The sequence below is a fragment of the Typopeltis vanoorti genome, chromosome 6 (assembly GCF_054136105.1).
Source record: "Typopeltis vanoorti isolate ZY-2024b chromosome 6, IOZ_Tvanoo_1.0, whole genome shotgun sequence".
Taxonomy (NCBI): domain Eukaryota; kingdom Metazoa; phylum Arthropoda; class Arachnida; order Uropygi; family Thelyphonidae; genus Typopeltis; species Typopeltis vanoorti.
Genome location: NC_143554.1, coordinates 25639735 through 25664273, shown reverse-complemented (window position 1 = coordinate 25664273; position 24539 = coordinate 25639735). Strand labels below are relative to the sequence as shown.

The 24539-nt window shown below is 37.2% G+C and overlaps 1 protein-coding gene across 1 annotated transcript in view; it reads right to left on the bottom strand.

Moving 5' to 3' along the window:
* Positions 1-24539, bottom strand: part of LOC150105345 (dnaJ homolog subfamily C member 11) — a 245794-nt gene that overhangs the window by 171287 nt on the left and 49968 nt on the right. Inside the window, exons 3-5 of the mRNA XM_090393933.1 lie at positions 18146-18219; positions 14564-14665; positions 5281-5342 (exon numbers count right to left, since the gene is read on the bottom strand). Coding sequence (XP_090250059.1) covers positions 5281-5342; positions 14564-14665; positions 18146-18219 — 238 coding nt within the window. The remainder of the gene's footprint in view (positions 1-5280; positions 5343-14563; positions 14666-18145; positions 18220-24539) is intronic.

Genomic DNA, 24539 nt, shown 5'->3' with positions numbered 1-24539 from the left:
CTTCATCTTCTTGTGGGAAATGGGAACACAAACCACTAAAGAATTGATGAACATAAAGACATTAAGCAGAGATACAAGAACCAGAGGACACACAATCTGCACACATTGCTAAAAGAACTAAATAATCAGGTGCATACATGACCTTTCAAATATGACAAGAGAAACCATATTCAGTTTGGTTTGGCAGTCAAAAGCAGCAAAACTGAAGTCTTAAAGAACAGAAAAAAAAAAGAAAAAAAAAAAAAAAGCAATATCAGGCTAAATGACTGCAGTCTTGAAGTAAATGATTTTCAGTACCTTCAATTCTACATTCTTCTGACATAGCACAAAGCTATTCAATTCCATAAAAGACTAATATATGGAAATCCAATCTCATTACCACAAAATACCAAAATTTGCCTGTACAAAGCCACCAGTCAAGACATATTTACAAGTGGTGTCCAGATATGGAAAATCACTACTCAATAAGGTGTGTTGTCTCAAAGCTATTAATATCATGTATAGCTTTGGGACAGCATGCCTTTGAACAATACTAGGACACACACATGAAAAGATCACATTCCTAATATGTTCATTCTTGAAGAAAGCCAGCAGATACCTCTAACAAAAATAATTCATAAGAAATCAGCTGAGGTGGTTAGGACACCACTTAGACATCCACTTTCATCTACATTCAGTGTTCTTGCTCTCTATAGGCCAACGTGGACAGAGAGAAAGACCAAGAAAACAGCTTGGGGAAAACATAAGTAAACTTCTTTTTGAATATGAGGTTCATAAACTAAACAAAGCAACTTAACTCACTTTCATTTAACAGGCTTTATTCATATGAGTTTGTGTTGGAAGTTTTTCCACTTGGTTATAACTACAAATTAAAGATACCAAGAAACTATATACTTGGTTTAATCCTTTATCCAAGTGTAAGCAAACAAGTTTGCGCCTGAACTATTTTCAGGACCGGGGCAACTCGTATAAAGAAGTTAAGACTTCACATCACTTGACTCGGTATCCCATAATGCAAAGCACATATCCTTATGGGTATGTATGTAGGCTTTTCAATAAGTTATAAGACTATATTTATACAGAAAACAGATTACCTTTAATCATCATCATTTACATGGTCTTTTTCGAAGTAACTACCGTGAGACGCGATGCGTTTGTCCCAACGTTGCGTCCACTTCTTAAACACATGTGAAAGTCCATTTTTTGAGAGTTCTTTCAAAACTGCCTCCGCAGCTTTTACACATGCTTTATTGCTTTCAAAATGACGGCCTCTAAGTGGTTTCTTGAACTGAGGAAACACCCAGAAATCACACAGTGCGAGATCGGGACTGTATGGAGGGTGTGGTAGGATCTATGTTGTTCTTCTGCAAAACGTCCACTACACCACCAGCAATATGTGGCCTTGCATTATCGTGGTGCAATAAGAAGCCATTCTTCAGCAATGGATGCTTCCTTTTGACGTGCTGTACCACTGTCCGTAAAACATCCGCATAGTATGAACCGTTTACAGTATTCCCGGGTTCTACAGCGTGTTGGTAAACAATGCCTTCATAGTCAAAAAACATTATGGTCATAACTTTACCAGTCAATTTTACAGTTTTTGCTTTCTTGGGGGTAGGCGAAGAAAGATGCTTCCATTCACTGTTTTGTTGTTTCATTGTAGGGTCATAGTGATACAACCAAGCTTCATCTGCTGTAATGATGTGTTTTAAGAAGTTGTCACCTTCTTGTTCCAGTCTTTCTTTCCATTCTGTGCACACATCCACTAAATGCTGCATTTGCTCCGGTGTCAAGAGTTTGGGAATCCATTGGGCGCAAACACGTTTCAGTCCCAAATGTTCAGCCATGATTGAGTGAACACTTCCCACAGAAATATTCAGGACAACATGCAGCTGGCGTACTGTAATTCTGCGATCCTCCTTGATGATAATCGCTGCTGTGTTGATCATTGTCTCTGTGATGGACGTTGAAGGTCTTCCTTCACGTTCAAGATCTTCCACATTTTGCCTTCCTTCCTTAAAAGTTTTATGCCAACGAAAAACACTTGCCCTTGACATTGCTTCATCATGGAAAGCTTCGCATATCAGTTAAAAGTGTCCGATGCCAATTTTTGCAAATGCACACAAAATCTAATCGCATAACGCTGTTCCAAGGACGCTTCCATTTCGATGACTGGTCGCAACCCGTAGGCGCGCCGAAATAAGCTTGCGTTTAGTGACGTGACACTCTGGCACATCAGCCCGTATATGCCATCTATCAATCTCTTTTGTTAATACAGACAGCAACGTTTCTTTATTCCACAGAATTTAATATTGTGATGAGTGGTTTCGCAACAGTAAAATTAGTCTTATTACTTATTGAACAGCCCTTGTATAATGCCATACACTGTGGGAAGGGTCACTACCCAGACCAGTTTCGAATTTAGTCTCTAGTGGAAGCCAAACCCAGATGTGATACCAAGGTATAAGGTATACCGCTACTGTCATGATGGGGAATATGAAAAGCATTTTTGCTTTTCGTATTCCCCTTTGTCTGTAAAGGAAGTTATTTGGGAAAGAGAGTTTTGTGAGCTTTAAGCTTGCCCTCTGGGGGCAGTTGTATTAGTTATGATCAGCCAGGAGTAGAATAGCCTTTGGTCTTTTGTATATTTAGTATTCTGTTTTGTTGTAATTGACAGCTTGTACGATCAGCTGGTTTGAATGAGAACTTGACTCGACGAAGAATTTTTCTGTGAGATAACGAAGAAGGGAGGAGATGCATGGAATGCCAGTTTCTCGATGAATCTGTGAATTTCTGATAAACCAAGGGGCATCTAAAGTCATCCTTAGACACTTATTTTGGATTCTTTGTAGTTTTGAAATGTTTGATAGTGAAGTGTGACTCCATGCTGGTGAGGCGTAGGTAATAACTGGATGTATAACCATCGGTAAAGTAGTAATTTATTTTGTAAGTTCAGTTTACTCTTGCAGTTGACCATTGGGTAGAGTTGAGCCATTACTTTGGAAAAGTAATAGCTTTTTCTTGGAGCCAATGAGATTGATGTGTTTGTTAAAAAGGAGTTTCTTATCCAGTAGTATCCCAGATATTTGGTCTCTGATTGCCATGGGATCTTTTGACCAGAGAATCAGAGAGTAAGATGTCTTCTTTAATGCAGACCTTTTTTCTAGAGAACATGGCTGAGCTTTTGAGGGGGTTTACTTGAATCCTCCTGGTGAACCATTTTTCCAGTGCATTGATACTTCCTTGGAGTCTACTGATTGCCAGCTGAGGGCTGAGAGACCTTGCTAGAATAGTGGTGTCGTCGGCATAAAAGGTCGTAATAGTTGAATTTAGAGAGATGTCTGGTACATAAATTGTGAACAGTAGTGAGGCCAGAAGGGAACTGGCCTTGAGGTACACCATCTAGAATTTTGCGCCTTGATGAAACAATTCCGTTAAGCTTTACTTGCATGTATCTTTCGCTAAGGTATCATTTAATAAGTTTTACTAGCTTAATTGGGATGTTGTTTTCAATAAGTTTGAAGATAAGGCCTTGATGTCAAACCTTATCAAAGGCCTTGGCAATGTTCAAGAACACAGCAGCAGTGTGGAGGTGCCAGCTGAAACCATGGGTGATGTGTTCCGTTAATCAGTGAATTTGTTGCAATGTGCTGTGAGCTCTGCAAAAACCAAATTGCTCATTTGGGACTATTTTATGTTTGTCCCCTGCTAGTTGTAGCCTTGTTAGGATGACTTTTTTCTGTTCTTTTACCGAGGCGGGAAAGAAGACTGATGGGCCTGTAGCTTTGGGGGAGTTGTAGGTTATTACCAGGCTTTTTCAGAGGGATGATGTCAATAGTTTTCCAAGCTGTGGGAAAGTACTTGAGTTTTAATATGGAATTGGTTATATTAACTAGATGAATCCTGGCCTTCCTTGGGAGTAATTTTATTATTCTATTGATGATGACATAGGGAACAGGAGCCTTTTTATTCTTCAATTGGGATATAATGTTGATTTTTCTATTGGAGTGGTGAGGGTGATGAGATATGAATTATTCTTAGGCTGTCTTAAGGCTTTTCTGCCCTGACGATGAACTTTATAAATGAGATTAATATTTAAGTTTTCGTAAGATGGGCTGCATTGATTTTCCAGGTTGTAAATTAGGGCTTCAACTTTTTCTTCATCTGAATGTGTGTGATACCAAGATTGAAGTAATGCAGAAGTCATATTTTCATATACGAGTTGCCAAAAGGTGTCGCACCTTATTATTAAATTACTCTGTATTAAAGTAAGTTGTTGGAAGTTTTCCACTTGGTTATACCACAAATAAAATACCAATAAATTATATACTTGATTTAACCTTTTATCCAAGTGTAAGCAAACAAGTTTGTGCCGAACATGAGTTTTTGTTATATGAATATTTCAGTATATATTTCCTTATTCGTACATGAGCAAATGATGATGATTTTCTTTTAATAAAACTTGAATCTAAAAGAGGTATGTCTGTTAACATGAAATAAGATAAATGACATGCTTATAAATGAAGAATAAAGTACATGAAATAAATAGCACCTTTGCATTGTTGTACATGTTTATTAAGCACATGGCAATTTTGAGTGAAGATAAAAAAAAAATAATAATCCTAACACATAACATTCACATAACATTTATAATGGGATTGGTAAATTCCATTAATTCTGTAACAGCTGAACTTAGTATTTAAAAATACTGTTAAATAATACTATCACACATGAGGATTAGCTATGCAAATGAGTCATAATTTGGAAACAGGATTATTCTAATGTAGTCAGTGCCACATTACAAGTGCAACAGGAGTTATCGGAAGAGAGCCAAACCTATGCATCAGCAAGATTTTGAGTAGTTTGTATACAGTGGCCAAAGATATTTTAAAGTATGAAAAGTAGGTGAAGAGATTCTCACAGAAAATATACAGGAATTCATTCACGATGGAAAAGCATATAGTTCATAGAAATATAATTTCAGGCTTCTTTATTTTTTGAGAAAAGTTTTATGAACATTTTTAGTCACATTTAAATTATTATTAAGTCTGGAGGAGGTGGAAACATGTGCATTGCAGACTACTTCCAAACTCTGTATAGACTGCAAGCAGTTTACCAGTTAGGAAATATGGCTTGGCAGGCTGTTATGAAACAACGTTTATTATTTAAAAATAACTAAAACTATGCATTAATTTCCAGATGTAGAATTACAATGTTTTTATTAACATGTTTAAATGTTATAAAAAGTTCCAAGGAAATCAGTAAAATAAGCAAACTTACCTCAAGTCAAAATCATAAGTTTCAAAGATGTTTGTTGCATCTATACCAACATTAATGGTTCCCTAAATATGAAAAGAAAGCAATTAACATGTTGCATCTATAAACAAGAACAATTACCTTATATACATGTAATTCTGGCATGTATACAACATAACCCAACCTTACTATAGAGGTTCATTATAGGCATAACCCTCACTAGAGCAAATACCATTACAGAGAATTCACTCATTATAAGACTACAAAAAGAGTCATAGTTAGTCCTGTACCATCAATGCTATGCTAAAAGAAATATCCTATTGCATACTTCATAAAACTAACTATTCCTTTGGTTTCTGGGAATTGCTATTAGTGAGAATTCAACTGTAATAACCCAAAATACAATAACACAATAAATTATGTAAATATATTAATCTGCTGATGTTTCATAGGATTTTGCTCTGAAGATGCTGGATTTAAAAGTATAAGCACACTAGAATCAAGTCATCTTGTGGAAACAATTTACATTGTACCAGAAAACAACAGGCCTAGGGTTACCTTCTAGAGCTGGATACAGATGGCTTATGGCCTAAAGGTGATCTTAGAATTATCCTTAATTATGCTTTCTCCATTCATTCATTTCAGCACACCATGGGAAATTACAAGAATGGTTTGTTATAGTGGATGGTCTACTATCATGAATAAAAAACTTTAAAAAAGGTTAAATTTTTCAAAGACTTGATGTAGTGAATAAGTTAATGAACAAGCAAGTCTGTTTAATGATGTTTTCGATAGTGAGAGTCAACTGCATAGTGAAACCTCATGAGTAATCAGCCTTATAACAAAAGTGAGTAATGTTATACACAAAGCAAATATAACATGATCCTATTAATACTATATATGAAGGGTAATCAGAAAACAATGGACAGTCTGGTTTAAAAACTTATCCACAACTACATCTCACATGCTAATTTTACATGACAGTATAATTATCTGTTTCTTTAAATGCATCTGCCATCTCTAGAGACTTTTGATAATAGTCTGTGAACTGCTCTTTGGGGATGAATGGGTTGTAACCAAAGTAAGTTATCAGTATTTTGTGTGTCAGTGAGTTCAAGGATAGGTATGATTGATATTGTGAGGATAGTCTGGATCCCTCATAATGAGTCTTCAGACTCCATGAAGGAGTACTTATGTAATAATAATAATGTGGAGGCTCATACAAGGGGACATTGAGGGAAGGCCACTTTTAGTCACTCACATCTGAATACCTATCTTATCTCTCTCTTTTGAACACATTCACTAAAGATGCACACTTACAACTTTTAATGGTGACTCATTCCACCACTCACCACATGCCATAAAGAGAACCTAGACCTATACCCTTGTCATTCAGCTTCCACATCACCCAGTGATCATCCTCTTGGAATCCAAGTGAACATATCTGTATATAGATACTGATTGTCTACCATGGCAGATTACTTCTGCTCTGAAGATGCTGGTTTGGAATCCAGAAAAATACTAGTTACTTAAATATCTTACCTGACAGGAGACTTTTGACCAATGAGTATAACTAGAAAAAACTGGGTATTTTTTAATGATCATAAATAACTATAGTAACTAACAAACCTATTTTCCCACTAACTCTTGTGGTTTCCTCTGAGTAAATATACAAAAATAAATGAAAAGTCAGCAATCAAACTAACATATTACTAAATACAACTATTTAGGAACCATTACAACATAAATCATAGAAACATGCAGAATGTGGGAGATGGCATGAGTTAGCTCTTGATCAGCAATGTTTGCAGATGGTTGGCTGAAAAATTTGTCCGATGTACAGAAAGATCTGATGAGCAATTTCCATTCCAAATATCACACAGGATCATTCCTTTGTTCCTATTAAGTGAAAAAAATGACCATAGTAGATTATTTTATGTTACAAGCAATGAAGTCGTTTTCTATACCACATAGAGCACTTGTTCAACTGAATGTTTTGTGGTGTGTGTGTGTGGGGGGGGGAGAGAATGATAAGCCAAGCCCAAGTTGTCACTAATGTCTCCATTGCATTCTTTCTGTCTTATTTCATTTATATTTGCTGGCTTTACATTTATATATTTACCCAGAAGAAGCCACAACGTTTAGTTGTGAAACTAGTAGATTCATTAGTTACTGTCTGTTAAAGATACCAAGCAATTTTATAAACTTGGTTTTAATCCTTTTTCCCAAATAAGCAAACAGACTAGTAAGTCAAGTTTGCACCTTAACATAGTTCAGGTCTGAGGCAATTCATGGTAAAGGTGGAATAAGCTCTGATCACTTTCCTTAGTATTTCCCCTAATGCAAAACACATCTCCTTATGGAGATGTATGGTGCTATGCATTAAAGGCAAGGGTCACTAACCAGACCGGTTTCGACCTTTATTGAGGTCTCGTCAGTGGGAGCCAGACACAAAAATGCCAAGGTTGAAGTAATGCAGAGCTTATAAATTAGACAAAAGACTTTCTACATCTTTCTCTCATACTGAGATTTTTATTTGATAAGGTCAAAGCACCTTGTGGCAACTTGTTTAGGTAAAATTTATAAGCTTTATCATATTTAAAAAGATATTTAAAATTTCTCTGGCTCCCACTGACGAAACCTCAATAAAGGTCGAAATCAGTCTGGGTAGTGGCTCTTGCCTTTAATGCATAGCATCATACCTCTCTGCAAGGGGAAGTGCTTTGCATTAGGGGAAATACTAAGGAAAGTGATCAGATCTTACTCCACCTTTACGAGTTGCCTCAGACTACAAACTATGTTCAGGTGCAAACGTGACTTACTAGTCTGTTTGCTTACTTTTTGGAAAAAGGATTAAAACTAAGTTTATAAAATTGCTTGGTATCTTTAACATATAGTATACCCAAGGTAAAAAACTTTCTACATCTTTCTCTCATCCTGAGATTTTTATTTGATAAGGTCAAAGCACCTTGTGGCAAACTTCTTTAGGTAAAATTTATAAGCTCTGCATTACTTGAACCTTGGCATTTTTGGGTCTGGCTCCCACTGATGAGACCTCAATAAAGGTCGAAGTTTTAACTGAGGCTCGGCTGTTGCTGTCATCCAGGGCACGAGTGTGTGGGGGGGATAATGAATTGCGATGCTGTAGCCTGTGAAGTGAACTGAGGCATGGCTGTTGCTGTTACATCTCAGATGAGCAAATGAGCTGCTCTGCTCGGTGGTGGGGGAGCCTGTTATTGAGGGGAACAATGCTGAGTTTCTGAATTTTTGATCCTGTGGGTCACTCATTATTGGGTGATCCGGGGTTTCTCATGAGTTTTTGGAGAGTTTACTGCGCACTTAAAAAGGGAAACCAGTCTGGGTAGTGGCCCTAGCCTTTAATGCATAGCATCATACATCTCCGCAAGGTGATGTGCTTTGCATTAGGGGAAATACTAAGGAAAGTGATCAGAGCTTACTCCACCTTTACCATAAGTTGCCTCAGACCTGAACTATGTTCAGTTGCAAACTTGACTTACTAGTCTGTTTGCTTACTTAGGAAAAAGGATTAAAACCAAGTTTATAAAATTGCTTGGTATCTTTAATATACAGTATACCCAAAGTAAAAAATTTCTACATCTTTCTCTCATCCTGAGATTTTTATTTGATAAGGTCAAAGCACCTTTTGGCAACTTGTTTAGGTAAAATTTATAAGCTCTGCATTACTTCAACCTTGACATTTCTGGGTCTGGCTCCCACTGATGAGACCTCAATAAAGGTTGAATCAGTCTTGGTAGTGGCCCTTGCCTTTAATGCATAGCATCATGCATCTCCACAAGGAGATGTGCTTTGCATTAGTGGAAATACTAAGGAAAGTGATCAGAGCTTACTCCACCTTTACCATGAATTGCCTCACACCTGAACTATATTAAGGTGCAAACCTGACTTACTAGTCTGTTTGCTTATTTGGGAAAAAGGATTAAAACCAAGTTTATAAAATTGCTAAACAATTTTAAAATACCCAGTTTTTTTTAGTTATACTCACTGGTCGAAAGTCTTATGTCAAATATGAATAATCTCGATGAGAAGTAAAAAAAGTACATTATCCAGAAAAATTAAAACATAAAAAGGTAAAATTATTAAACCAACTTATATTTTAAAAGCAGTGTAGGGACAATGACATCATCCCTAAGTTTCTAAACCTTAAACATTTCCACTCTAGAAGAGCCAAACATATATACCTGGAAGACAACTTTTGCTCTCGCTTAATTGAATAGAGTCCACAAGGTTCACAATCAATCAAGTTGATTATTTATATCTTGAATAGATTCTATTACATTATGTTTTAGAAAACTCCATACATGCCAACATATGGACTTTTTTTAAACAATACAATCAAATCTTCTTAGAACAGAACTTTATCCTACAAAAACAGATAAATAAACAAGTTTGATAATAAGCTTGCTTCAACAGTCTCCTTATCTGATGGGTAAAATTTTTTTAGTCAATATTTCCAAGTACAGCTTAACAAAAACTGAAACTAGTAAATTAAAAAAAAAAGCTTCAATTCTGCAGTCACACTTAAATATATTCTTAAGGCCCATTTCATCTGCAATGTAGAAAAGGCCCTTTATGACAATCTGTTGCTAACAAAGACTGATAATTACAGTTCTTCTGTCTTCATATCGCCCTCCAAAAAGCAGTATTACTAACTCAAAAAAAGTGCTCTGTTTAATTTAAGGAAGAACATGGAAATCATTGTCATGAAAGTAGAATAAAAAAAATAAAATATAAAAATAATAGTAAATACTTAAATTCTTATTGCAAACCAAATTTTCAAACTAATCTCTCTTAATCTGCTCTCATAAAGATGAAAGCCACTCACAGGATCAACTGCTAATGTAATTGCAAATGGATCGACTGCGATTAGGACAGGAGACAAAATTAGTGCACTTCACCTTTACAAAGTCTGCTTTGGTTTGGTTGATTTTTTTGCAGTTATTATGAGCTGTTATGTAGGCTGAGTGAGAGGTTGGAGCTTTTGACTAGAGCCATTGGGCATTGTTGGGAATTTTTTGTTTGGACAGATTTGGCACAGATGTTGGAGAACAACGGTTTGGATAAGGGTTGAAGATTTTGTGTAGAATGGGACATAAAAGCACTTATCATAGTAAGAATAATTTTTGTTATTATTATTATGTTTTTTTTTATGTTGACCCCATACACGAGAGGTTGGTTGATCAACCTATAAACCTATTAGATCAGAGCAGATGCTAGGATCAGAAACAATAATCAGCCCATGAAATTAGTAGAAGTCCCTAAGGTCATCCCTGTGACATTGATGCTGTTGTCAGGATACAAGGCTGTGAATGACTAGGGAAAAGCTGATCTCTAGCAAAGGAAATATGGTCAAAGTTATGGCCAGACTTGCCAAGAGATTTAACATCGACGGTCTATTTGGAGGGGAGCTAGAAAATGTCAAAGGTGTTGGGAGAATGAAGAAGACGGTCTGGAATTCTGGTGGGTTTGTGGAGAATTTGGATTAGATCAGCTGCTGATATCAAACAGTTTGGTTTTACCAGCTTGGTCTGTGAAGTTGAAAAGTCAGTTGGAATTGTAGATGTTGAAATCTCTGAGGAAGATTATCTCATTGTTGAGGTATTAGATTGTGTGTGATCAACTTTTACAGACAGGTAGTCAAAGGGGTCAGTGAAATCATCTGAGTTTGGAGAACAGTTGAGGTACTAAATGAAAGCTATAAAGTGAACAGGGAGAATTTAACCAGAGCAGACCATATAAAGAGGATTCCAGGTCTGATAACCTTTGAAATCAGATATCCAACCAGACAAAAATATAGGTTCCACCATTCTTGAAAAAGACATCATAGAAGATGTAATGAAGGAAGCTGAGGTGAGCCGTTGTTGTAGAAGCTGCCAGTCTGGTTTAGTGATAAATAGCATAACGGGTTTTGATGACTGTAGGTGATGGTGAACATCCCTATACTGGAATTAAGACCCCTGATGTTAGTGAAATCAATATGAAAGATTTTTTGTGGGGAATTGAAGTTTTATTGGGGTCTTTTTGTTTTTATGCAATTATTTTAAAATGATTTTGATGTTTTTTTTGAGATTTTTTCATAGAATTTTTTTTTTTAAAAGAGTAGGGAACATGGAGGAGGAGTGATGCATTCAGGGGTAATCACTCCCTCATAGGGGGTGATCAGACCTGAATCCATGCCTGGCATCAAACAGTATTGCTCTTAAAATGCTCCAGTTCAAAGTACTACCTGACAGTCAGACTGTAGAAGTAGTTTCACAGCTGTAACCTCAAATGGAGGAAGAATACTGGTTACCTGATGAAAATGATTTGAATCAAGGGAGCAAGAGTGGGGGGGGGTCTTCACCCACAATGCATGAAGGAAGAAAAAATTGAGAGGGCGGAAAACCAGAAACCACTCTAGAGACAAAACATTGCAAATGTCAGTTTATATCTCCAAAAAGCAGTAGTATTTCATCTACTACCTAAGTTTGTGTTCAGAAAACATCTGTCTCACTTTAACATGGTGCCTGAAAATCCCCTACAATAAGATTCTAAACAATTCCCTAGGCAATCATATTAACTGCCCCATAATACTAGGGCAGTTAATATGATTACCTTCCTTTGTGGAGTTGACCAATGATTAAAATTGTTGATTATAGTAAATGTGGCTGCAAACTCCTCATAAGGATTACTATCGTTACAGCAAAGGATGAATGTTATTAATTTTCTGAATAAATAGATGTTCTGTTAAAAAGTACTCATACTATCTGAATATTTCTGAGATCAAATTTATTAAATACACCAAATTTATTTAGTGTATTTAATAAATTTATTAATAAAATTAATAAATAATAATAAGAGAGAAGATATTCAATACGCTACAGTTATATGGTGTCAATGGGTCATTATATCAAGCAATACTTAGTCTTTATTTGAGTTGTAAGTCAGCATTTAGAATTAAAGGAAGTACAGGAAGATGGTTTAATGTTAAATCTGGTGTGAGACAAGGATGTACATTATCCCCTCTGTTATTCATTATCTATATGGGTCACATTATGAAGGAAAGTGGTAATAAACATGATACCAAAATTGGAGATGTTAATGTCAGCTCTTTGCTTTATGCGGATGATGTTATACTTCTAAATAAATCCGCTACAAGTCTGCAAGATTCACTGACTAAATTGAATAACTGTTGTAATAGATATGGTACGAAGGTCAGCAATAAAAAGACAAAGACAATGAAAATAGGCAGAATCATTGAAAATGTCAGCGATTCTGCCTATAATCACTGACATTTTCAGTGATTATGTAATTTTACTTTTTTATCCAAAAAAGTAAAATTACAAAAGTTAAAACTGGTTTGAACACTGTGTTGTGAATGGAGAACCTGTGGAACAAGTAAAACATTTCAGCTACTTAGGCACGATTTTTACTGAAGATGGTAAATTAAATATAGAAATAGACAACAGAATCAACAAAGCTGATATGGTAGGAAGTCAACTGAATAAATTCATGTGGAATAAGAGAAATTAGTCGGAACACTAAATTTGCTATATACAAGACAGTTTTTCTAAATAACTTAGGGAATTGAAACAACGTAGATCCGAATATAAATTAAATAATACTTTAATAGATATCTCCGATATTTCGGCAATGTCTCATTGCCATTTTCTATAGGAACTTACAAAAGGCAGGAGCACAACAAGCTCTAACAATATAGTAACTGAAAATGAAGATATGAAGCTATCTTTCTCCTAGAAGTCCTGATGGTGCCCTCTGGTGGGCTAAGTAGGCATTCTTGGCCGTTGGGCTGAAGATCTGCTGATGTATGCCTCCCAAATCTGGGGCAGTCGCATACAACCAAATTTGTTGAGGTTTGGAGAGTTTCTTAGGGCAGAGGCTGATTCCACAAATAATCTTTCGAATTTATATTTGCTCCGGTGTATTATTTTTGCTTTCTTCCACCGTATTCTGTGGCGAGTATCCAGAGCATGGTCTGCAAGACCAGAATGGCTATATTTGTAAAACCGGATGTAGTCCTTGTGTTCAGAAATTCTGATATTCGCTGTCCTGCCTGTTTGGCCAAAGTACGACAGTTTACAACTGCAAGGGACCTGGTACACACCAGGTAGGTCTAGGGGAAGTGGTTGGTCTTTGGTAGAGCGGATAAGGGATGCCAATTTTCTTTAAGGCCTGTAACAGGAGGTGTCACCTCCTGTTACAGGCCTTAAAGAAAATTGGCATCCCTTATCCGCTCTACCAAAGACCAACCACTTCCCCTAGACCTACCTGGTGTGTACCAGGTCCCTTGCAGTTGTAAACTGTCGTACTTTGGCCAAACAGGCAGGACAGCGAATATCAGAATTTCTGAACACAAGGACTACATCCGGTTTTACAAATATAGCCATTCTGGTCTTGCAGACCATGCTCTGGATACTCGCCACAGAATACGGTGGAAGAAAGCAAAAATAATACACCGGAGCAAATATAAATTGCCGAAATATCGGAGATATCTATTAAAGTATTATTTAATTTATATTCGGATCTATGTTGTTTCAATTCCCTAAGTTATTTAGAAATGCTTAACCAACGTATAAGCCTATCTACGAGAATACAAGACAGTGTTCAAACCAGTTTTAACTTATGGATTTGAGAGCTGAGTCAGAAGTAAAACACTTGACCAAAGACTAGAGACCACAGATATGAGAGTCCTGAGAAAGATTAGAGGTGTGAACAGATGGCATCGATGGCAATATCATATTAAAATTGAGGATATTAGGAAAGAACTTGACATTGTCAGCATCCAGGAATGCATTAGCAGAGCTAATCTCAGGTGGTATGGTCACTTAAATAGAATGGGTGAGGAAAGATTAGCAAAACAAGTGTTCTCTGCCAGGTTGGCAGGAAAACGACCCAGAGGAACACCAAGATATAGGTGGATTGATACGGTACAAAGTGCCTTAGACGATAGAAATATAAGATCTGATAATGTTGGAGTCTTGACAAGTAACAGACTGATTTGGAGGAAAATTATAGATAGGAAGTTAGTAATGATGTAATTTTTTTTTGTAGTACTATCATATCCTGTACACCCCTTGAGGGTACATGGCAGGAATATGATGATGATGATGAATAAATTTATTAAAATTCACTAATACAATGTATTAGTGAATTTTATTAGTGAAATAATTTAAAAATGATTAAACTCACTAAATAGATATGCAACAATAGTCTGTATTTCGGTCTTTGTTAAATAATGATATCACACAAGAAAATGCCAATTGTTAACCTTTGGATTAGTCCTCTGTTGAAGCCTTCGCTCTTCCCTTTCCCTTGAGAGCCTTTCATATTCTTCCCTAATTTCTTGGGGTGTTTTAGTTCTTTGAACAACCTACAATAAAAAAAGAAGTCTTTGATAGAATATTTGATTTACATTTGCTTCATTTTAATTTCTTTTTTTTATTTTAAAGAGGTAATCACATTAAAAAAGAATTCAGTAATCTGTTTTGCAAAAAACAAACAAAAATCAGGCAAAATTTTTTATGCTACATTTGATATATAAAATAATAAGTGATAGAACAATATTAATCTCAATATTGTTCAATAGTGATAGAACAATATTGAGATTAAAAATACTGGTAAGTATTTCTCTTAATTTTTCACAAACATGCTTTCAATTAATAAACTATTCTCAATACATTAACAAAGATCCTTTTCATTCTCTAAATATTTATTATTATTTATACAAGAACTTCATAAAGTCAAAAGACTCATTGAGTGAGATCCACACTACCCATTAACACAATACCCATCATACATTTCCTTAAACTTATTCACTGTTGGGGTGCTCACAACCACTTCTGGCAATCCATTCCATTCATTCACCACTCTTCAAGTAAAGAGCCTACTCTGCACACCCTTATTAAACACACTCTTAGACAACTTCAAAATGTGACCCCTCCTTGTTTTCCCAATACTCCCATTGTATTAAAAAAATTTCTATCACACCTCTCCTCTGTATGTCAGCTAAACTCTGCAACTCACACACCTTCAATCTGTCCTCATAGGTTACATTCCACAAATCTGTCACAAGCTTGGTCACTCCTCTTGAATCCTCTCCACCACTTCCGAGTCTCGTAGAAATGCAGGTGACCAAATCTGTGCACAGTAGTCAACATGCGGTCAAATCATAGTATTATAAAGAGGAATAATAACCTCACTATCTTTATTTGTTAATGTGTTCTTCAATATCCAAGTAATCGTCTTAGCTATTTTGCAATATGTCCTCTGAATTTCAAATCTCTATCCACCATCACTCACAGATCCCTAGCCTCATCAATTTCCTGTAATTTAGTACCAACAATATGAAATGAAGTATGTAATCCTTTCATTACAAAGTGCATTACCTTATATTTTACAACATTAAATTGACAACCATTGTCCTTTGCCCATACTGCCAATTTATTTAAATGATCTTGTAAGATATCTACATCACCTTTATCAACTATTACCCCTCTCTAGTTTTGCATCACTGAATGTCCCCCCCCCCTCAAATCTTCTGCTATATCATTAATATACAAATTAAAGAGTAGTGGTCCTAGTACAGAGGCTTGGGGCACTGCACTAGTCATCCTCATTCTCCTTGATTCTACTCCACTATACTCTTCCCTCTGATGTTATGTCTATCAGCCCCCCCCCCCCTCCCATCCATGCTACCAACTTCATACCATTCCCATTTGCTCTAACTTAGGTAATAATTTTCCGTGTTACATTTTGACAAATGCCTTTGCAAAAGACCAGCAGAATCATAGCATTGCTATTTCCTTTATCCTGTTCACCTGTCGCCTTATTATAAAATGTAAATAAATTACAAACGCAGGACCTCTTTTATAAAGCCATGCTGTCCCCAATCGAGAATCATATTCCTATTCACCAATTCCTGAATTTTACTTTTAACCAACTTTTCCAATACTTTAACCACCACTCCAGAGATAGTAATTGATTTGTAATTTGCTACTTCCGTCATGGAGGCACCTTAAGATAATATGTTGAGATTAAGATTAAACAACTTCCTCAGAGGCACTGCCAGTTCATTTGCACACTTCTCGTAGCCCACAAGCTGACCTACCATCCAGGTACTCTGCCGTATTCACACTGATATTTTTCAACATACTGAAAACCTCCAGTTCATCTACTTCAGTGCTCCCATCAGTCTCTGTCACCTTAATAACTGTGAAGTCACCACCTGGATGATATACCCTTGTAGTGATCACTTAGTAACTGAACTATTTCTTCTAGTTCTGTCACTTTCCTACCATTAGCACTGAGTAAGGTTATCTTTCCACGATCACTTTTTCTCTTACTTGCTATGTAGCAAAAAAAAAAAACTCTTTTGAATTTACTTTGACCTGGTTAGCTAATTTTCTCTCAAAACCTAATCTAACCTTCCTTACCATACTTGTTACCCCTTCTTGCTTTTGCTTTATATTGCTCATGCTGATCACCTTTTTGTTTATATTCCTTCCACAATGCTTTCTTTTTTGCATATCCTGTTTTATATTGTTAGTCATCCACTTAATCCCTACTTGGTTTATCCTCCTGACCCTGGGTATGAACTCCGCCACTCTCATGCTCAAATATTCCTTGACCACTTCTCATGCACTAATGACATTCATTCCATGTAGTTTCTTATGCCATGGCACTGCTCCAAGTTGTCTTCTAAGTTTGTCATAATTGCCAGCTTTGTAGTTCCACAAAAACCCTTTCTTGACTGAAATTTCCACACGTTGAGCATGGACAAGAGTGCATAGTCACTTTCCTCGATCGGAGGTAGAGTTACTACTGCAACTATAAACAGATCTCTGATGCTATTACCAGATCCAACCTCTGGTCCCCTCCAACACGTGCTGTTTCAGGTACCATATTTGCCGGAGCATAAGACGCACTTTTTTTCTTTGAAAATAGGTCTGAAAAATAGGGTGCGTCTTATATGCCGATACTCATTTTTTATTACTTTCATTTCTGGAAATTTTCTCTGTTCCAAGTTGCGTGATTTCTTTCTTGCTTCCTTGCGGTGTGTGAGAGCATTTTCCAGTTACATAGAGTTCAGTGGGTGTGCATGCACTGTCATAGACGATCACAACTGTGTTCCTGATCATTTAAAGTTTCCAATTGTTGTCGCAGTTGTTGTGAAAAGTGATAAATTTCTGCCAAAAAACATCAGCATTGCTACATTACATACAAGCTATGTGTGATTGCGTATTAGGTATTTGTGGTAGACCTACTTATTACTTTATATTTGAAATACTGTAAATTCATAATAAATTTTTTTCCTAAAAAATGTGTACAAAAAGGGGTTGCTTCTTCTTATTCGCAGGCAATTACAGTAATTATCACTTAGTAACTGTATAAATTCCATTTCAATTTTGCCATGTGCCCTTTCCTGCTTCCAATCTATACCCCCATAGTTGAAGTCTCCTGTGATAACTGCTTGGCCTGCACTCATTGCTAATCTGATGATACATGTCATTCACATCTTCTTCAAAAAAGTTACAAACCCGACTTTTTGAATCAAATGAATCTGATTAACCACAGGCTAATAAGGCTGAAGAGAAAATTCTGTCTTTCAACTATACAAACAGTTGAAAGACAAGTCTAGGGGAGGAGGCTAGTCTTTAGTAGAGTGGATAAGAGATGCCAATGTCTTATGTGGTTTGTAATTAGTTGTGAGGTCATATTTTCTTAAGATTTCTGTTAGCTTTTTGGATGTACTGATATAATGAATCACCTGTAATAGGTAGCAATTAATCTCAACAAATAATAAATAAATATATGCAATTTTTAATTCAGTCATTTTACTACAACTCCTTACCTCCCAACCATCAGTTTCCAAACCTTTTGTTCCCAGAGTGTCATATATAGCTCGTTTATGTGGATCTATTAGAACTAAAGAATACAAATACTTATTAATTTAGTGAAGAAAACAAATAGCTATTAGAGAAATATACTTCTTTTATTAAAGAAAACAATATTTATTAAGCACAGCAATTTCACAATGTTTTGTTTCCATGATTTGTTTAAATATGCAACACAGTTTTTAAACTGGTATATTTTTATAGTCATTCATGTAAAAAATAAATAAAAATACAAAAAATATAAAATTAATTTAAAAAAATAGAAAAAATGCTTATTCCACTCATGGTTCTCTAATGTACCATAGAAATATAGCCTTTTGTGAGTGGCAGTCACATTAAAAAATACTGACAGAATATGAGTCTAATGTTCTGTACTTATAGGTGACATATGCTGTTAACATTATTTCCAGTGAAAGTACTGCCAGTGAATGCAATTTCAAGTAGAGGATGTGAACAAAGATCAAACTGGGGTACTAGACAATGAGCCTTATATGTAACTATGGTTCCAGAGAAAATTCTACTAAGAAAGAAATGGAGGGATTTTTTTGGATCATTATAGAAGGCAGATAACAAAGAAAAAGGAAAAATTGGGAAAACTAGGAAAAAGAACAGTGGATGTAACATGTAGTGGAGAGATTATGAGAATTGTGTAGCTGTAACAGGACTCAAGATTGGAATACAGCCCCCTGTTATTTTCAACATGCTTAAAACACTAGGGATCAGTGCGATGTTTTTATGTTGAATTATGAAATGTTACAGTGATACAGAAGACATATCTGACTGCCAAAGAACAGGTCAACCATGCTATTTCAGGATGCGACAGCTTGTGAGGACTGTGAAGGCATGCCTTTGTCGTAACTCTCTGAGAACACAGAAGATGATGTCATTAGAGATGAACGTTTTGCAGAGAATGATGTCACATGTACTAAATGATGACTTGGGGGTGAGAGCCTATTGGACACTTCATAACACCACAACTTATGCAGCAGAGGGTGATAAGATCAAAGGCACTTTGATCTTATCAATCCGGTAGTATGCAAACAACAAACACAGAGATATCCTCTTCACAGATAAGATTTTCACCACTAAGAGTCATTTACCAGCCAAAACAATAGGGTATATGCCCTGGATACATCAAAGCATGTGCCATATCACCCAAGATTCAGAGAGGTCATTACCCAGTGTCAGTGATGGTTTGGTGAGGATGACATATCAGGGGTAGCCAAGTTGGATTTCTGTGAGAAAAGGGGTCAAAACCTCTGCCAAAGTGTATTAAGACACTGTGCTGGAACTTGTGGTATGGCCCCTGAACAATACCTTGTTTCACAGCAGGCAGTGGTCCTTCCAATAGGACTCAACCTCTGCACCCAATCTGAATCCATTGGCCTTCAAATTGTGGTCAGAGTTTGAGAGAGTAGTGTGCAAGAAATGACACACCAGCATCATCAGCCTGAAGGTGGATTTTGAGCAAGCAGTGGCAGCATTTCTGTAGGATGTTGTACGTGCCACCATCAATATGTAGCCTCACAGATTTCGGGCATGCATGAAAGCAGAAGGAAGGGGGACATTTCGAACATTGAGTGCTGCTATATGTATGTTAAAAATGTGGTTTGCATGTGCTGAAAGCTGTAAATGATTTATTGATAGATTAAAGATAGATTTATATAAATGAGAGATTTATGCGCTGTTCAAGTTTTAACAGTATTTATGGATAAACTAGGTATAATATATAATTTTAATATTCTTCTATCATTGACACCATCTCTTTACTCCCTTTATATTCCTTAGAACTACTATATCTGTAGTCTTTAGTCATTGATCAAAATCAAATGTTTTATTTCTAACCTGACTTTCATATCCATCTAGATAAAATTAGTTTGGACACAATGTAGAACATTACTAGTCTGGTGTTATGGGTAGTTTCTCTTTCTTATACATTAATTTATTCAACTGGTTCCTCACCTTATCAGCCCTACTTCTATTACTTGTGTTAATACTGTATTTGCGATCTTCATTAAATATTGTGCTTAAACTACTGAAATATTTTATATATATACTGCTTGGAAAGAAGTCAACAGGTACCATAGCATGAGGAACAAACAGTCATGGTCCACCTTAATGAGATGTAGGACCTCCTTTTGCTATGATGAGTGCAGCAATCCTATGAAGAATACTTTCCACAGGTGTACAATAGAGATCAGTGAGAATTTTGGACTATTTGGACGTCTGCTCCACAACAGTTCAGGACCTCATTACACATGTAATGAGGTCCTGAACTGTTGTGGAGCAGACATCCCTTGATCTCACCCAATGCTCCAGTTCATCCCACATATGTTCAATAGGATGAGATCAAGGCTCTGTAGATGTCAGTCAAGTGTAGTGACGTTCATGTCCACAAATGCACTTACAGCAGCAGTCTTATGACACGGTGCATTGTCTTGCTGCAAGAGACAATCGTCAGTTACATAGAAACAAACAAAACAGGAAGCATTGCATCATCCAGAATGTTCAGATACCTCTTGTAGTTCAATGTTCATGGCACCACAAACAGCAGCTTGAGGCTAAACCAGGAAAAACAGGACCATCACACTGCCACCTCTGAATTTCATAGTTGGAGTTATACACTTGGGTAAGAGATATTCACTGGACATCCACCACACCCATCCTCTGCTTGTTAGAGGGTTTCCAAGATTCGCATCCCACTCTACATGCTCTTTGCTTCACAGCATGTTGGTTTGGGTAATGTGGGGCTTTCATATTGTGGTCCTACCATGAAAATCCAAGTTGTGAACCTCAGCTCTGAATGTTTTTGTACAGATTCGTATTCCACTAGATGCCCAGAACTCTGCTTTCAACCTGTTAATGTGCTGACGAATGGTGGTTTCTACATATTATTCTTCATAGCACTCTATGGTCACATCCATTGCAGGTAGCAATTGCAGTTGACTTCCTACACTTCCATCTCAGTATGGTATAACTAACTGTTGACCTGGGATGGCCCAATTTGTCAACAATTTGCTGAATAAACAGGCCAGCAACAGGGTATCCTATCACAATACCTCTTTCAAACTCCTTCAGTTCTCTTCATGCAGTCATTTCACCTGGACGCATTTCACTACATAAATTCAGACCATAGCAAGCATCATTTTAACAAACTACCAAAAAGTTTCTGACCAAAACATAGGCACAAACGGTGCGCCACCACTCGCTTGGTGGCGCACTGTTTTGATTGTCGGCTTGTCGAGAGCTCCTGAAAAGATTAGTAGTATTTTGTGTTAACATTTGCAATTTTACTAGAATTTTAAGTAGTATTGTTTGCTTTTTGTTTCTTGGTGTGTCTGTGCAATTTTTGTGTGTTTTCTGTTATTTTAATTGTTATTTTCAAGATAAGATAGCTTACACATGGCACCGATAAAGAAAAAAATGGCGGCCAGGTCGCCATGTTTATTTAAGAATTTTGATGTAAACGAATTTATGCAACGTGCTGTCTGTGAGATGTATGCTTTGCGAAGAGTGGTGGGAGTCTGGTTAGAGGCTGATAGTGGAATTAATATGTGCAGAAAGTGTAAGGAGAATGAGGATCTCAAGCGTGTTTCGGGAGGCGAGAGTGATATCATTAACGTTAGTCAGAATGTAGAAAATGGCGGTGTGATAGAGAATTGCGTGGTAGTGCCAGATAGGTGTGAAAGCGTCGTTGAAAGTGTAATTGACGGTAGAAATACAGAACGAATGGAAGATTGGATTGATAATGAAAATGGTGAGATAAATGCGAGTAGTGAAATTGCACGTTTGAACGGAGCCATACACAGAGCGAAAAGGCAACTGGAGCGTATGGAAAAATGTGTGCTGAACATACCCACTAACAACCGGCGAAAGTCTGTGATGACAAATAATAGAATGTTCGTAAACATCAATAAAATGAAGGAGAAAGTGCTGTATGTGGATTCGCTATTAAGAGGTGTGATAGTTGAGAGTTTGATGAAGTCGTACCAGCCGGGTGCGAACATAAAGGACGTCGGCGAATCTATTCGAGTGGAAAAACAGAGGGTGAAAGAGATTATAATCATGGCAGGAACAAATGATTTGAAAGAAGACAAAATGGAAATGATAGAGGATGTGAGGGAATTACATTGAGGTAGCAAAAGAGAAGAGCGAGAGAGTTAGGATGGTGAGTATTTTGCCGCGGTATGACAGTGAAGTGTTTAGAAGGAGGGCCATAATTGCCAATGACTTTATGCATGGGTCATGCATGGAGGGTGGTGTGGAATTTGTGGATGTGTGGAATGAGTTCGATGGGCAAAAGGACTAATATAAGATGGATGGGTTACATTTGAATGGAGTTGGGGTATGGAGGCTTGAAAAAGTGTTGATGAATGATGTGGAAGTGGATGTACAGACTCAGGGAAACTAGATTTATTAAGGGGGGGTAGATATGCAGACTTTAGGGAGGCAGTTGAGTGTATAAATGAGTATAATATGCCCGAGCGAGTACGAAGGACAACAAATCAGAATGGGATAGTTAGTATAAAGCATCAAAGTAGGGATGGGACAAATGGGCTTCTGCAATTCACGTACACTAATGCCAGGAGTATTAGGAAAAAGAAGGAAGAGTTTTTGGCCTTAGTTGGCACTTCCAGGCCACAGGTTGTTGGTATTAGTGAAACATGGCTTACAGAAGATGATAAAGCTAGTGGGATTGAATGCGACAAGTATAGCGTGTTCAGGAGTGACAGGGTGAATAAAAAGGGGGGGGGGGTGTTATTGATGATAGCTGATGAGTTGCAGCCAAGGAGTATAGAAGTTGAACTGCAGGATGGAGAAAAGAGCACATTTGGTGTGAGATAGAATCCACACCACCCTCCATGCATAACCCACGCATAAAGTAAAAAAAGCTGTTTGGTGTGAGATAGAATCTAGCAGAACAAAATATACAATTGGGTGTTGCTATAGACCAGGTGATGGAATAGATGGTGGGGATAGTATGCATAGGCAAATAGAAGAAATGAGTGGAAGGAGGGTAAATTATTATGGGTGATTTCAATTATGGTAACATTGACTGGAAAGAGGGAGAGGGCACATGGGAGGAAGGAATTGGATTTTATGTGGTTATTAAGGGACAACTATCTGCGGCAGCATGTAGTGGAAAATACCAGGGGTAAGAGAGTGCTTGACCTAGTAACTGCAACTGAGAATGTGACTGTAACGAACATGACCATGTTGCTACCAATTGGTGAGAGTGACCATAAGGTCATGACTTGGGAGGTGGCTAAAGGAGTGGAATTTACAATTAAGACAGGGCACATGTGGAATTACCGGACTGGTAAGTATGACAAGCTTAGGTGTGTGTGCTTGGCTCAGTGCCATGGCAGGTAAAACTGCAAGGGCTGGATGTTGAACGGGTTAAATGGATGAATAACACTATTAAGCTTGAGCTGCAAAAAAAGAAACAGTTGTGGATGGAATTTAAGGAGAAAGGTGACCAGCAGGCGCAGGAACAGTACAAAGCGCAGGCCAGGATGGTAACAAGGATGGTAAGAAAAGCAAAAGCGGATTACGAAAGAAAATTGGCCATGCAGGCTAATAGAGAATCCCAAACAGTTTTTTCAATATGTTGCAAGTAAAAGGAAAAATGTTCATGGTAGAATGATCTTAAAAAATGCTGATGGTAGGGAGGTAACCGAATCAGTTGATATAGTGGAATTACTGAGCGAGCACTTTGCAAGAGTATATCATCCAGGTGGTGACATTGCAGGAATGGAAGAACCAACAGCTTATACTGGAATTGTGATGAATGAAGTAGAGGTAACTAGTCTATTACAGAACCTCAATGTCAATACATCTGTGGGATTGGATGGTATACCAGCTCGTGTCGTATGTGAAGCGGCTAAAGAATTGTCAGTGCCCTTGACCATTTTGTTTAATTTGAGCCTCGGGTCTGGGTCAGTCCCAAGGGGGTGGAAAGAGCAGAAAAGAGTTCCGCTACATAAAGGTGGTTCCAAGGCTGCTGTTGAAAATTACCTGCCAATCAGCATAACAGGAATCATTATCAAGGTCTTGGAGAAAATAGTCAAGAGGAAAATACAAGATTGGATAGAAGAAAATGGGATACTGCATAGGGGACAGCATGGTTTTGTGAAGGGTAGGTTATGCCTCAGTAACTTGCTCACATATTATAACACAGTGACGGCTGAACTGGATAAGGGTAATGGGTTTGCAGTGATTCTACTGGACCTTGCTAAGGCCTTTGACAGAATACCACATGGAATTCTAATCAGTAAAGTGCAGCATATGGGGATGGATATAGGGTTGGTGAGATGGATAGGAGGGTGGTTGACAGAGAGATATCAGAGA